Raw genomic sequence first — 16,561 nt, 5'->3', positions numbered from 1 at the left:
AAGGCCCAGATCTGCAAGCTTTTACGTGACGCTTTAATTATTTTGTTGCTGAGCTGATTGTGGACTGGGGAGTGCTGTCTACACGCATCACGCTTCATTTAGTTTTGACGGAAATGGATGACGACATATCAATGAACAACTTAAAATTTCCTTTTCCAGGAGCAAGACGAAGACTGGATTTTCAAGGCGGGCCTCCCAGTGGTCTCACAAATCCCTCATTTCGCTGGGGGAAGGTGCCTAAGCAGGTTCTCAAGAGCACTCATGGGCCACGTGGGCAGCCCATTTGAAAACCACATTCCTGGCAGGTGGTGCCTGATCAGACTTCCTTCGAGGAGCCATTGTTCACATGCCGGCCCCTCAGACTGAACCTGTGACCATTAGCTCTACACAGGTGTGACCTTGTCTGCAGTGACCATGGGGAGTCGAACCCCGTGTCCAGGAAGGGAGCCTAGGAGTCTCGCCTCCAATGGCCGAGGGGAAAGCGAATTTGCCAGTGCCACTCTCAGAATCTCCCTCGGCCCCGTGCCCTCAGCTCTGCCTCACTGCAAGTGTTTCCCTGCCCTGACACCCTCTCCCAGCCTCCTTTCCCTGTCAGTCTGCTGCCAAACTCTGGTCATCCAGGCCACAGCTGAGCTTCAGGACCCAGTCCAACAGGACGTGTCCCACTCCAGCCCCTGCAGCTCTCACCAGCTGACCCTTTGCCAGGTGCGGGAAGTGGGCTCACAAGGCCCCACACACCTATGGGCTCGCCTCCCCTCCGTGTGAACTCTTTCCTTGCTCATCCATTACCAGGCCAGCTCCAAGCATCCTTCCAGACTGAGCCCAAACCTGCCTGATGACCAGACATCTTTCCCTGACACATGGTCTTAACATGTGTGTCGCCTCTCTGCTCCATGCTGCCCCAGGTTGCTCTGGATATAACCTTTTTTGTTTCTTGTTGGTCTTCCTTAAAAAATTGACCATGAGTTCCTTGTGGGCAGAAACTATGTCTTATCTCTGGGTGCTGATTGTATGTTTTAAACCTAAATAAATGAATGAACCACACAGCTTAGCTTATGGTTTTCCTGCAAATGTCGTCTCATGGTTTATGCTTCCACCTAGAAGCTTAGGGGGTTTCTAGATTGTCCCTCTCTACTGAAGGGCCATTGGGTGTGAGCACAGAGTACAGAAACGACGGCCAGGGAACAGTCAGGGGCCGGGCAGCTGGGATGTGTGTATTGACTACATGGTGCACACACCAGACTGTGACACCTCAATGTAAACAGCCTGCGCTAGGACACACACACAGCACACACACCATGTGAACATGTCAGGACACAATCAGGGCACACCTCCACCCAACGTTCTAGAAAAATTTCCCAGACTATCTAACAGATCTGACTGCAGCACTGTCTTTTCTTCTCTGGTGTTTTTCTTTTTTAATGAAAGGACTTCACGTGAAGTCCTCCAAAGCTGGAGGCTCAAAAGATTCTGGAGAGAATTAGAGTTCTCCTTATTTCTGGACAACCTAAAAGGGGGTGGAGACAGAGTCATTCAGTAGATATTAAATTAACCTCTATATTATCCTTCTTTGAAGTCTGCTTACTGTTTTCACAGTATTAATTTCCCAACAATTTAAAAGGAGCTGTGAGATTTTTGTGGTTGATATTGTTAATAATAATATCTACTGAATGTCTGTTCTGTGCCTGGTACCAGGACAATCCCATTTCACAGACCAGGAAACTGAGGCACAGGGGGTTCAGCAATGTCCTGTGTGACTGGGGACCCCACTGCATTTTATCTTGCACAAATAATCTAGTCATGAAAACCTGTGCCTATTCCACATCTCTCTCTTCCTTTAATGACCTAGGTCTGATTTTTCACTCCGTGAATTTTACCATAACCTGCATCGGAACCTGGAAGATGGTGGGGCGTGAACAAGTCCTAAACACATTTCAAATACTGCTGGAGAACTGTACAGTGTTTCTGTAAAGCACAGACCCCTTCATAAAGTGAATCAAATGCTGAAGGTTTCTGTTTTGTTTGTTTTTGGTTGGTTTACGAGTGAACACCGTTAGTTAAAGGTGATTAAAATATGACCCCAAACCCAAACACCTGGAGCTCTTCCTCAGCAACGGTCTGGGTCTGATGCTGACCATCAGAAGGGGAAGGAAACAGGAGGGAAGATTCTTAGCCGGGATCTGACAACAAACCACCAAGGACCCGTGTCAGCGTCAGCGTCTAGTCTCTGTTTTTCCCCCGACTTGGGGCCCCTCTGGTGACTCAGGGAGGTGCACACTTAGGGGCAGTATCCGTGCGCTCCAGAAACAGACACAAACAACGGCTTTTCTCGTTAACTCCCCGAGGAAGGAACTCGGCGAAGCCTGATCTGGGTGGTGTAGCTCTGCTTTGTTTGTTATTTGTTTGTATGCTTATTCGTGTGTGTAACTGGAGTCATTCCCAAACATCCCTATTTTAGAAGTTTTACTATATTGTGTTCAACTTATTGAACTTATTTTAAATTGGCCCTATTTATTACGGTAAAATAAAAGTCTATTTGCAGCAAGCTTTATTTCTTAGGGTATTTAAAAAAATGCTGTAGTGCACGCTTTATAAAACTTACAGACGTTGAAATATAAACGGTGGGACTAGGCTCTTCCCAGAGCAAGGACAAAACGCATTTAGCTGATTGTGGGAACTGCCTGTGAACAGTTTTCCACAATTGATTATGATCAATACCTGGAAGTTAGGTATCCCAGGACCCATCACCTGCTTAGCTCCCTGTGTGGGTTAAACCAATGTGGAGAGTGTCAGACAGAGAAAACTGTGTGTGTTTGTGGGGTTCTAGCCTGCGTCACATATAAACCTTTAATTCTCCGTTGCAAAGCAGCACACCTAATGTGTACTGGTCATGAAGAGGTGGCTGGATGTGTGCAAAGATGCTTGCTCCGGGTTTTGCACTGCCACTTGTTGTCTACGGGTCTGGCCTGAGCTGCCTAACCACCCTGGCCTCAGCTTCCACATCCGCAGAATGGGTCTAAGCCTCGCATCTCTTCTCACAGAGGAGACAGTCTGTGCATGGGCACTTTGTGAAGTGTCACGCACCTCATGAGTGTGATGTGTCTGATTGTCAGCAGTGCCATCATGTCTTTGGGGCAGCCTCCTGGGCGCTCGCTAAATCTCAGCAGTCTGAGTGGTGCTCACTCAGTCCCAGGAGATCAAGGGTACGGGCGTGAGAAGCCTGAGTCCAGCACTCGCTTCTCACCCACAGACATTCACACTCACGCACGTGGACGGTCTCACACGCACACAGGCGTTCCCAGGTAGATGTGTCGCTTGCAGAATAAAATGAGCTTTCTCACGGAAAGGAGGGTGTCCCAGGGATACTCTTGGAAGTGAAAGATGGTGTGTTGCCTGCCTTCCCCAAAGTGGAGGCTGGAACCTTACAATAAGTTCCATCACAAAGGAGCTAAGCGCACACAGCAGGCAGCACATCCCTCTGATAAGGAAATACGGTCTGTTAAAGAACCCAGCCCCTTGAGGCCAGGGCAGGTGTCATTCACGAAGTTCTGTGGATTTCCTATTGTGAACCATGAGGCTAAAGATGGTGGAAGTGAGGACTATTTCTAAGGACCTGGGGTGCAGTGAAAGTGGGTGAACTTCCTGCACTCTGAACCATAAAGGCTGGAGGAGGGAGGCTCTGTCAGACCCTGGTAAGCAGTCTTTCTGCCACCTGCATTACTGTTATAGCTGAGAAAATAAGCCCTAGCAAATTCTAGAAATAAGTAGCCTTCAGAGAAAAACAATATCTTGCCATAAGTTCAGAATTTTAATTATTTGATTCGTTTATTTTAAAATAAATGTAACCAGGTTAAAAAAAAAGGTTTATGGTCTACATGGTTAAAATTCCTCTGTGTCTACGGTGGATATGTGCTGAGAGACTACAGAACAAACAAGAGCATATTCTAAAGGGCAGAGAACCAAAACGTAGGACCCCTATCGCTTCCCTATGATGATTAACTCAAAGTTCTAACATCAAGAAGTAAAGATGAACCAGGGATCTACGACTCCTTTTCCTGCAAGGAGTTATACTAATGACATGAATCGTGGTATTATAAGATAAAGATACGAATAATAAGGAGGTATCTAAATTTGGCCAACCAAAGTATAAATGGAAGCCAATCTGGGGGCCCATTTTTAGAGCTAATTGCCTCTGATTGAAATCAGTTTTGATTTGGCTTAAATTGGTTACTGAGATGGCTAAAACACCTACATCATGCCCATGTCTGCAAGTGATCAGGCATCTGGAGCAGGAAAGAGAACTCCTGGCTGGGAGGATGTGATTTCTCAAAAAAAAAAAAGGCTGATAAGTTCTTTCAATTTGCAAGTTCTTTCAAGTTGCTACTTTCAGGTAATCTTAGCGAGTGAAATTTAAGAGAAGAAACTTCCCTTCCGAATCAGAGCCCACCGTAGGCAGAGTTCTCACCGAAAAATCACTTTACTTTGAGCACTTTTGTTCTTTGTTTCTTTTGACCTGAGGTCTCAGCCAGTGCCAGGGCCAGGGATCCTCACAGCATCGCGAGGCAGGCTCTTGGAACATTTATACAACATAATAAGCATCCGCTTCGAAGGATCTGCAAGTCACGGGGCTTTCTGAACTGCGGCTATGCCTGTCTGCCTCCCGGAAGCTTGGTTTGTACCAGTGCTGTTTCCTATCTTACTTCCGAGCCCCCGAACTATGTTTTCTACATCAGATGGACTAGGGACCAGAGAAAGCAGTAGCCGCAGAGTCTGAATGACGTTCACGTACACATTAAATTTTAATACATTTTCAGTTTACATATTGTACGTAATTAGACATAAAATTATCAACTTCTTTTTAAGAAAGTCCCACATGTGTTGCTCTGGATAAGAACCGAGCAAAGTGTTATCTTAGGAAGTTTAAAAGGTTTGAGGACCCAAGACCCAGAGTTTATCTGGCAAAACTCATCTGTCTGTGATCAAGGATGTCCTGTTAATGGCCAACTGTCAAAAGTCAGTGTTAGAAGTGACAAGAGGAACATTTCCAGAAAATTCCATTTCTTAGCTGATGCATAATAGAGAACATTTTTTGAGGTAATTGGGACCCACTTTCTAATATGTCTTTATGAAGAAGTAGAGATTGTGCATCGTACAATGAATAATGCGATTTCACTCTTAATCAGGTAAAAGGCTGCTGCAAGGAGAATTGACCAAAGCTTTCAAAAACATGTGTAAAGAAAAATCTATTGAAAAGGGCAAATGCATGAATTATTCTAGAGGAAGCAGTTGTAAACCTTAAAGGGATTAATCCATGCTCCCATGCATGGGAAAGCCACCTGAGAGACCTTTGTGACTCAGACAAAAAAGTAATAGATGGAGGGGTAGCATCAATTAAGAGGCTAAAGGAAAAAATATTATAATCTATGGTTTCCTCAGTTTAGAAAGACATACCATCAAATGAACATTGGTCTTTTAAATATTAGACTTTTTACAGTAGACATTTAATTGAAATCCCTAGTCTTGAAGATTCATTAATAAAAACGGACCATTTCAGAAAATTGGTCAAGTTTAGATTTCCTAGAAAAGGTCAACCAAAATGGGTTAACCAAAGACAAGTTTAGAAATGAGTGTGGTTTTTAGATCAGGCAAAATTAGCAAAAAGCCATTGCTCTCTGGAGGATAAGTTCTCCCATCCAGGAAGAGGCTGGAGAGGGGACCGACCACCTGGAACTGCCCTGGAGGACGGGAAGGGCAAATTGCCTCTCCCTGAAGATACTGACGGTGAGGACCAGCACCCCACCTTCCAAGATGAAATAAGAGAAGAAGAAAGTGCTGAAACTGGAGAAGTGGCAGGTCTACTTGGAACTTCAGATCAACAGAAACTTCTAAGCCCAGAGTCAAGGGATGCAAACCGGCAGAAACTAGACCTCTCAGAAAACTGTTCTGGTCTCTGGGGCCCTTGACACACTGACCAGTTAGAAGCAATACTAGATACAAGGTGTGCAATGGCTGTTTTCTTGTTTACAGCTTGCCTGGTGGAACTGGAGATATGCCAAACTTTGCAAAGTATTCCTCATCAAGAAATTCAAAGGAAAGTTGCCATGTTCTGATGTGTGGGCCAAGTTCCAAGCGCAGTTAATCATGTTTTCACCATGAGGGAAATATGGTTTCAACCCATGAAAAAAGATGCCTTAACAAAGTGGATTGAGTTGTTCTTGCTAATTCTGTCCGTTTTGAGGTTCTAAAAGCTATTTGTCCATTACGCACTGCGTGGATGGTGCTACAGACTTTAGAGCTGTTAAGTAAGAGGATGCCCTCCAGGTGTTTACACGCCATGAAGAAAACTCCAAGAGTCTCGTGACGAAAGGGCTAGTTCAGGAGGTCACTGAACATGAGCAGGTGATCTATGGCGCTAGGGCCTTGGACAGGGATCCTGCAAAAAATGACACGGTGTGAAACAGAACCTACGCTCTGTGATAGCCCTGCTCTACTGCTGCGGGATCGGGAGCGGGGTAGGGTCCTGGGAAGGAATCAAAGAGGTCTGGAAATGGCGTTTTCTCCACGTGGGCAATGAAACTGTTTCCAAGCGGTGGAAGCCAAGCGATTTGACATGATGATATTTATAACATGCCAGGTAATTAAAAACAATTATTTTGGGCTCTTGGTTCTCATTATTCTTTGGAACTCTCTTTCAGGTATTGACCCTCTTTCCTTGCATACCACTGAATGTCTACTCTGACTAGTAGCAAAGGTTTTACTATGCTTTCTATCACTTGTACTGACTTCTTCCAAAACTTCTCTAGGAAGTGAATATGTTCATTATATATATATACACACACACACACAAAGAAGAAAAACCTTAGACTGGTGGCATAATGTAGGTGACCAGATTTATGTTTAAAACATAGAAGAAATCACAGGCAGAGGGGAGAGGAGATAAACAACCAGAGCGATGTGGGGTCTGTGCCTGGTGAATGCCTGACTACACACATCACTGAGCGGAGTCACTGCTGTCCTAAAGAGTATTAACAGCTATAGCCACAGTGTGCTTAAGGAATTAGCCATTATTGTGGTGGGTTTCTGTCATTAGTGTTATTTAAATGTCCATATTTTAAATACTCATATTAACTACTGACTTTTAAAAAATCAATTTTTGACTTTTTGAATTAAAATCATTTCCTAAAAGTTTGAGTAACTCTTAAAACTTCCCTTCCATGTGCATGCACATCTGGAGAGAAAATACTTATGCTTTAGAAAATTCAAGACAGGAAGGACATGATATGAAAGAGCCAGAGATCAATGAGAGGGAGAAGGCAGAATGGACTGTCCAGAAAAGTGACTGGAGTCCTGAGGAGCCAATCCTGAGGGCCAAACTGAGGCGCTGATGTGCACAGGTGCTTCCTTAAAGACATTTTTTCTTCTCAAATGACACATCCTCTTAGTTACTACTAAGTGAACAGATTTTTAAAAGAGAATGATTTTCGTTAAGTCTTACTTGAGTTCTTGTGAGCTGGTGGCCAGCATGCTTCGAATGCTTTTGTCAGCCAGTGGGCAGCCCGACAGACTGTAAGACAGGCCAGAAGAGGCAGGTGAGTAGGCCCTCTAGCCGGCTGGAGCTCCCGAACAGACACAACATAACGTCGAAATTAAAAAGTCAATGCAGAAAAGCGATGGGGGCAAGTGCTGTATATTGAATTGTTTTGTATAATTAACTCTGCATATGTTTACATATAAATTTAAGAAAGCAGGTCTGTTAATAAACAATTTTTAGAAAGTCAGATGAGAATATTTGTGCTTTTTGGTTTAAATGTGAAGAATTTTCCAAATTCAGGTAGTTTATTTAAAAATAAAAGACATTATACAACATATAGATCAGCATGCTTTTAAAGGTCAACGTACAGCACTCAAAGGGTTGACACATAATTCAACGTTTTTACTTTGACAGCATTGTTGAGGTAAGCTGAAAACAATAAATTGAAAAGACAGAATCCACCATGAGAAAAATGAAGTCACACCTTCTATGTGAGGCGTAATTACCAGTCACATGACCACTCCCATCACACCTTGGTGTTGGACATCTGCCACCAAACAAAAACAAAAACAGCCAAAATAGTAAGTATGTTTAAAAAAAAAGACTTTTAAAAAAGTTTCATTGTTTCCAGTTTAGCTGCAATGTCTGCAAGGGGACTTAAGCACCCTAAAGAAAAGCTGCAAAATGCACAGAATTAAATGAAAATGACGTCTCCATAGCACAGAGCATCGTTAGGAACAAGCGAGTCCACGGCTGGCTTCTCACTCTACTCAACTGGCAGTTTGAGACATTTATATGCTGCGAATGTCGCATGCTCAAACGGCAAGGCATATGCAGATCCGGTTTTTAATAATAAGCCAGAGAAAGGGAAAGTTAGGAAGAGTAAGAATTTCACCTCCCATTATGCTTACGTTATTAAGTCCTTTTTGCTCTCCTTGCACTGGGGGTACTTGGGTTTGGGGCTCGGGATGGTCACCTCCCCTGGATACCTTCTTTCTTCCAGAGCTTCCTGGAAGGGATCCAGGTCTTCCGGCTGCAGGCAAAAGACAGCTTCAGGGCCACGCAGAGGAGGGTTCAGCACACAGACCACAGACCCGGCCCGGCCCGGAGGTGGCCGCCTCTGCACTGGCCACCTCTCCCGACTACACCTTTAAAATCGTCACCTACCTTGGTCCTGACAGGCCCCTTCTGAAAATGCAGACTGAACTTTGTTCAAAGATTCTCTCTCCCTTCTATGGGGGATCTCAGTTTCTCATCGACTGCTCTAAGCTTCAAAGGTCTAGTAACCTGCAGTGGGCAGGGCCTTATTCGATATTCTGTAGGCTGTACTCACAGATAAAGGTCTGGCAACCAGAGACTGCTTCCAACTCAGTCTTTCTCCTTCAGCGTTCAGTAAATACCTGTTTGTGTATTGCGGCCAATATGACACTTTTCTCAACAGTGACCTGCAAAGTTAGAGCACTATACCTAAAGATATTTTAGAGTGAAGTGTTTACTAATCACTGGTGAGAATTCTACATATGTGCTGTAAGTCCCAGGGCAGGGGAAGGCCAGCTTAGATTAATGCTGTAATTTAAAATTATTCCTTTGCAGCATTTTCTTTTTCATGCAAAGTATTTCCCTTGCTAAGTGGGTTCAATTGCAGTAACCCAGAAATTCCTGCAGATGGCAATGTTCAGCAGACGTGTTTCATGAGTACTGGGACAGTGGTTTTTACTTCTGTCACAATCTCTATGATGAAAATACTTCTGTCGATTTATGAGGGCTTAATTTTAATTAAAATAAATTTGGATATTCAGCTGCCATGCCTTATCTCATAGTAACTATTTAACAATGTAGGAGAGAAAAATAATTTGGAATTTAGCTTGCCACTCAGATTCTATTCTCTATCACAGTGCCTAGACACTGAAGTCAGCTTGAAGAATAAAGATAACAGGCTTTAAGAGGTAATGGCCTTATTAACAGGTGCCTTCCCTGACAATTCCTCCAAGTAGCTACTAACGTTTCCCTTTTTCTCCACATCCTTGTTTCAGTAGGATGCTGTTGCTTTGATGGTGGTCTCCCCATTGTATTCAAAAAGAATTTCCATTTTTGAGTGAATAAAGAAGGTGTCCTAATTTTCACAACTGAACACTGGAGGAAAAAAGTCAGTCCAATACAGAACAAGTTTTTCCTCTTTTCTTTTCTTAACATAAATGATACTATAATTATTTTAATAATGTGAATTTGAAAATTGTAACTACTTCAAAAATATGTTCTCGACATAGGTGTTTTGGTAATATTATTGTCAACAAAGAGTTGAGTGACTGTGCTGGGATGGTTTATCCAAGGCTGAGGGCACTTTTCTGAACATTTTAGGTTTCTTAGCACTGTCCTTAGCTTCAAAGAGCTAGCTGATTAATAGCTCACAGTTGACCATTTAAGTAGTTAAGACTCTCATTATAATTTCCTACCTGCAAGGAAAATCCTGAATTATATCAAAATGTCACCCAGAAAAACGAACTGGTATGCTATTAACACATTTTCTCAGAGAAAGGGTAACAAACACACTTGTTAGAAAACACAAATCATCATTTAAAAGAGCCAGTGGTTTGTTTTACCAAATCCGTGTTAGTCACAAGTCTCTCCTGGGTCAACAAAAAACATATTCTAAGCCCTAGTCATCTAAAGGTCTAATTTGAAGAGAAAAGACGTTTTCTCTTATGGTGTGTGCTAAGGGCATTCTCTCCCAGCTGACGCCCAGCCTTAAATTCGGAGTGGACAGAGATAGGTCAATGAAAAGGACATACAGTAATCTCTTTGGGATCATCCTCATCTATCCTCCCGGGTTTCATTTTGGTGTAGTCTACTGGCAGGTCCCAGCAGTCCCCCTCGCTCAGCTGGAAACACCGACTGTTCATCACCGCCTGCTGCTGCGGGGACATGGGCTCCAGGGGGGTCAGAATGGGGCAGCAGCCCTCTCGTGGCCTCTGCTTGTTCATGCTGAGGTCCAGAGTGCCGTTCTCATCCACTTCCATGTCAGGGTTCTGTGGGACAGAGAGACAGGGTGACTGGTCGATGGCATCCCCAAGGCCACAGCCCTGCCTTCAGGCAGACCAGAATCCAGACGCCACACTCTCATTTACACAAGCCCCCAGGGTGAGCAGAAGTCATCCCTCCGTCCATTTCTGCCATCCTGTGCTTAGCTGCGAGACAGGCACTATCTACTAATCATGTATCATCTGTCTATCATCTGTCGTCTGTCTCTTTTCTATTTACTTATCTATCACTTTTCTATCACCTATCTGTCCTTTATCTATCATCAATCTTTATCTTCTTTTTTACCCCCAACACATCTATGCTTTTAGAAATAAGCCTGGCCAGAAGAAAATCAAACAAGTGCTGAATTTGAATTCTATTCCAGTTCAAATATGTCTTAAGAGATCAGCAATATATGCATGTGTCTGTGTAAAAAATATATAGATATAGGTTTAAAAATGTATATATACTTAAAAATTCCCCTTCAGTTTCATTGATGCTAACACTTCAAGGCTTGGAGAGGAGGAAAATAAAAGAAGTAGAGGGATGGAGGGAGGAAGGAGAAGGAACTAGAATTTACTTTCTAATACAAAATCCTGTGATGAAGAGAATTTCCATTTCAAGAGAGATATCTCCATCTGTCTGCCACTGCAGTTCAGAATGCCCTACTGCAGTGGCTGTGGTCTGACCACTCCGCATTTCAGCAAACCTGCAACTTAGTCAACTGGTTTAGAAAAAACAAAGAGGTACAGGGCAAGGCTTTGTTTTGAGTGATGCTTTGAAATAGAACCAGAATTCTTCGGAGCCTCCCTCTCAGGAAGAGGGAGAAAAGGAGGGCCATGTGGAGGACAGAGGAAGAAAAATCAAAACACCCCTAACAAGCCTCCATTTTTTCCCAGAGAGTTACACTCTCTTGAGCAGAAATCTGATTTCCGAGCTGGCCTGTAAGCGGCTGCCTCCTTAAATGTTTAGCAGCTCCTGCCTCTGGATGTAACAACGGAGGGAGGATGCCTGGAATGAAAATCCCATCCTTGGGGCTGTTACCTTGATAAATTATAGAGCATTATTCTGCCTGAACTCTTTTTGTCAAAGTGCCCTCCTGATTTCAAGCTTTCCTACTAATTTAGCCTTAATCATGTTGGATTTAATTCTCTCAGTCTTAGTTTAATTTTAATAACGTGAAAAAAATTGGAAGAGGTTACTTCTTTGTTTTCTTGCCACAGAATCTCTTCCACGCTAGCCTTGCATTTAGCAACCCTGATCACCAGGGAAATCGCATGCCCCTGACGCTTCTCCTAAATCTAGGAATAAAAATATTAATAGAAAAGAAAGCATTTGCAAAATATAAAATTACTGACCTTTCTCCATTCATATAAATTACAATTATTTATAACAACTACTGTCAGGGTTGTGAGCTCATGGTGCATGGCCGAGCAGCTTTAGGTAATGGAGAGAGACCCTTTGTTTTCTGGAGAGGAGGTGACCGACCACGTCTGCCTGCTCACTTGTCCTCTGAGAACACAATGCGCCGCGCGGGCACCGCCTGCGTCTCCAGGCCACCTAGTGGCCTTGCAAGGCAACTCTTGGAGCTCCCTGCTGCAGCCTGAAGGGTTCTCTCTCTCCTGCTCTCAGCACAAGTAGTCAGTCCACTGACAAGAAAATCAAAATGATAAAACCCCCGTAAATATTGCATACGTTTAGCATCTGCGATGTTTCTGAGCTAATGAAATCTGGCTGTAACTGCATGACTAAGCAGTCCGTGTGCAAATCGGATTTTTACTTTCTTTGTTTCCTTGTATTCTGGGTGGCCTACTGGGAGCGCTCGTAGGGGGACAGTCCTGCGTTTTACTTGACAACAGAGCTACACAACCCTCCTTATGCTTACTGTTCAAGGCACATTACTTCTTTAGTTCTCTGCACTCTGTGCAGCCATTTCAAACTACATGAGGGTCGTGTGGTGTGCTTTGTTTACAGAAATGATTCTGGATCCTAAGGAGGAGGGTCCATTTACACACGTCAATCTGAAAGACCTGACAATTTCTCCTGGTTTAGAACACAAGTCCTCTTTGGACCATGTGCTATTAAGGCTCCTCTAAGAAAAGCTTCAACTAGAAAGACGCTTTGTGAGATGAAGTCTTTGCTGAGGGCAGGTGCAAAGCGAAGCAGCCTTTGGGGCACAGGCTGCTGCTCTGGGCATGTCTCTAGGTGGCTGGCGTGACCTCAGGGGGGACGTACTCCAGCCCCGCCTCCCCCGGCCCGCCAGGTGGGGCCACCTGCCAAGTGTGCGTACCCGCGCAGTGCACAGGTCCTGCGGCTTGGTGGACAGGTTCTGCGGCATCTCGCGGCAGCGGGTAGACAGGTTGAGGATGGCCGTGGCCGCCATGTGGGCCGCCTCCATGTCGTGCGTGTAGTCGAAGCTGCTCTTGCTACATGTGCTGCTGGCACTGCTGCCGCCGCCACAGCTGAGGTTGCTGCTGCTGCTGGGCGCGTAGCTGCTCGTGGTGCTGCTGCTGGGGCTGGCGTTCTTGCAGTACCGCTTCGCTGGGGAGACACGGGGACAGGGATGACTCGGGTCCCCGCCGCCCAGGGCAACAGCAGACAGAAGGACAGCGCCCGGCAGTGCCCCGCCACCCGCGCCCCTCCCGCCAGCCTTGTAGGTAACACACAGTATCAAAGGGGCACGGACTGATTCGTAAGGGAAAAGAAACCATCTGGCTTTTTTCCCTTTTAATGTTGCATGTCGTTGAAGGAGCGGTGTTAGGGATGAGCAGGATGAGAATATGCCTCCGTCTCTTGCACAGGCTGCACGTGGCATACATTACGTCATCTGTTTAAAGGCACACACCTGGTTAGGACTCAGCCACCAGGATTTCGGGAAGTGACCAGGCACCAGCCTGGCCAAGGCCCGAGGAGGGATGCTCCCCGTCATGACAGCGCATCACCTCCCTGGGTGACGGGGGCCCCACAGACCCCCCACCCCTCAAGAGACCAGCTGCTCCTTCCAGCCAGAAGGGGCCACAGCGCCAGTGGGGGCTCACCGTCCTGTGTGCACGTGACCCAGTCACCTGCAGGACCTGGGGAACCTGAACTTTGGGAGGTGGCATTTGGGCCGGGGGTGCAGACCAATGTGACTGATACACCCTTTTCCTCAAGAAAAGTCTTATCCTACGATTCCAGTAAAGAGCCATATGGTAAAGGGTGCCAGCAAAGGGGTGAGAATGGCACCCCACCGTGGATGTGGACAAGCCCAGATAAACACAAACACGGCAGAGTGGCTGCTCAGTGATGCGCAGGCACACAGGCAGTCACATACGGGCCACACACTGGCCCACCTGTTTTATCGGAATGGCCTCCATGTCCCTTGCATGGACCTTCACTCACAGGATTCCTTTCTGAGCAACCAGTGTCACTAACAGCCAACCAGGTACTCAGGAGCAAGTGTTGTTTCTTAGGGCTGTTTAAAAATTCCCTTTAGCACGCACGGATGAGAAGATGATGGATGGACGATTGACTAGCATGGGCCCGATTACCATTGCCAGGGTCATTAAAGTCACAGGATGTCCATTTGCTCAGGGGTCAGATGTCTCACTATGATCCCGTGGAGTGAGGAATTACTCAAAGGTGAACCTAGAGGGCCAGGAGATCCACCACCAAACATCTCCCTCCGCGTGTCTTAAACCCTCCATCACCGGGCCACGGCTTCTAGGAAGCACACACCTCTCTCAGCCTTCTTCCCAAAGCACGTTCAGGCGACTTCCCCATGTGAGCAGGAGGTGCAGCGGGAGAACTTGGTGATGGGGGCAGATGGGGCTCCAGCTGCGCCTACGGCTACCTGGTCCTCACGGGCAAACCTCATCTAGGTAATTCTGGTGGGAACCAGGGTTGTCCCTTGCTGAACACAGGCAGGGAGGGATCCTGGAGCCTGCTGCTGCTCTCTCAGTGTCTCCAACATTGCCATCAACAGTCTGTAACCAGAGCATCCCCCTTCAGGACTCACATGGTGCTTCCCTCCCAACGGGAAGAAGCAAACCACACTGAACTAAATAACAAACCTCACGGCCAACAGGGTCCGTCACCATGAGAAGCACCAAGAAATCAGCCCCAAGCGCCTTATTCAGATACAAGTGAAAAAAGAACCAACTTTCCTCGTCAGTGACTTTCGACTTTGGACTGAAGACTGAGCTTCCCTGACATTGAAGATGAGGTTCATCGTTGCCACCTTGCCGAGCGGCGATGCTCTGAGAGCACAGGCAGCCTCAGGGGAGCGGTCGAGCGCCCGGCCTTGTCACAGTCCCTGCCGAAAGCCACAAAGCCACTACACAAGCAGGTAACTGTCCAGAGCCAGGTTCCCTCAAATGGACCAGAGGGTCAGTTCCACAAACTCGACCCACCGAACATGAGGAGGGACTTGCAAGTAAGTTACTTCTATTCTGCTGACCCGAGTGAGCTCAGCCATGAGGACCACACACCACACCCGTTAGCGCGTCTGGTGATGTGTCCTTCCCTCCTCTCTCCTCTGCACGTGCCTCGTCTAAACAGCAGAGGGCACGGCGTGGGGGGCAATGGTCTCGTGTCTGAGCACAGAGCTGGTGGGGCTGCTAAGGGAGTAGTCAAAGGGGCTGACAAAGACCCACCTTGGGAGGCAGCCCCTGGGACCTACCCTGTGGGTGCATAAACCACACTGAGGCAGGAAAGCCAATTTGCAGGTCATGATACTCCCCATAAGGACTAAAGTTCATGGTTTTACATTGTGTAAAATTTTGTCATAAAAATAGGAATATAAAAATTGTGAAAGAAATGAAATAATACTTATGAGTGTTTTTTCCCCCTGGTAGTGGCTAGCTGCTGGTTCAGGAAAGAAAATAATAGTTTTGTTTTGAAATGAGTAAATTTCAATTTCTAACAGAAAGTAAGCAGAACGACAAGTGTCTATGCAACAAGTTGCAGCAAACTTTTGGTAAAGTGCATTGACTCTGTCAAATATTTAAACCCTGAGATGCTCCTTCTCCTGCATCTTGCCACATTGTTAGGACTGGGGCAGAACAGGTGATTGAACTGTGGATGATTTGCTGGTGGGTCTGTCAGCTCACATGATCCAGGAGAAGCAACTAGGACAATACGCATTTCAGATGCATCCTTCCTCTAAATGCAATTAATCATTTTTTGTTTTGTTCAAAACAAAGAGTCCCTCTATTTCAAATTTTCCAGGTAATGAAGGTCTTTGGTCCTCATAATCATTGTCTATTTGTAAAATGCTTGCAAAACCTTCTATGTCAGTGATCTGTAACCACTCTCCGGGTTTCTCAGACTCACTGAGCCGGCAGCCGGGGTGCCGCCGAGCAGGCAGGGCCTCGGGAGGGTGGCTGCCCCTCACTCAAAGGCCACTCTTGTCCCCTCTCCTCCCTCCTGAGGGAGCCCCCACTTTGTCAGGTGGGAGCACTTTAACCACGACAAATGCACTTTCTTTTCCTTTTGGCAAACAAAGCTATTTTCAATCAAATCATTTTCTAGTCAACCGGCAGACAAGAAGCTGTGAATGTCCTTCTGGTGCCAGCGTATCACGGGAAGTTATGAGATACAATTGCTTTCACTCTGGAGCCCACCAGGCACTTGACAACATCAGCCCACCAGATCTCACACTGTACTAGGAAACACCTCTTCGAGTATTCCACCCTTCTTGCAGGAAAAAGAAAAACCACACGGGATCTGTAGTGATTAAACACGACCAACGAAACAAAACCAAAACCAAACTCCTTCCGACCAGAAGCATTTATTAGCCTTCTCCACCCGTAAGAGTCTCCCTAAACGTGTTTCTCGTCCACTTTCTTACATATTAAAATTTCCTATAGGGAACAGAGGAATGTGTCCTTACAATCTGAATTTCCTTGAAAATCAGACAGAAAGGAATACAGTCCAAAGACAAGCGTCATGAGGAGTTATCCCACTGGGCAGGCCTGGCACCGTCATGTAGGCCTATCTGACTTGATTCAGACCTTCACATGCAGTAATTCA

General features: G+C 45.7%; 1 protein-coding gene across 1 annotated transcript in view; it reads right to left on the bottom strand.

Annotated features, from left to right (window-relative positions):
- MYT1L (myelin transcription factor 1 like) overlaps positions 1 to 16,561 on the bottom strand; it is a 155,501-nt gene that overhangs the window by 69,639 nt on the left and 69,301 nt on the right. The window contains exons 10-14 of the mRNA XM_046660145.1: positions 13,258 to 13,260; positions 12,840 to 13,090; positions 10,321 to 10,557; positions 8,443 to 8,564; positions 7,496 to 7,564 (exon numbers count right to left, since the gene is read on the bottom strand). Coding sequence (XP_046516101.1) covers positions 7,496 to 7,564; positions 8,443 to 8,564; positions 10,321 to 10,557; positions 12,840 to 13,090; positions 13,258 to 13,260 — 682 coding nt within the window. The remainder of the gene's footprint in view (positions 1 to 7,495; positions 7,565 to 8,442; positions 8,565 to 10,320; positions 10,558 to 12,839; positions 13,091 to 13,257; positions 13,261 to 16,561) is intronic.

Source organism: Equus quagga, chromosome 5 (assembly GCF_021613505.1).
Source record: "Equus quagga isolate Etosha38 chromosome 5, UCLA_HA_Equagga_1.0, whole genome shotgun sequence".
Taxonomy (NCBI): Eukaryota; Metazoa; Chordata; class Mammalia; order Perissodactyla; family Equidae; genus Equus; species Equus quagga.
This window is presented reverse-complemented; position numbering and strand designations above follow the sequence as displayed.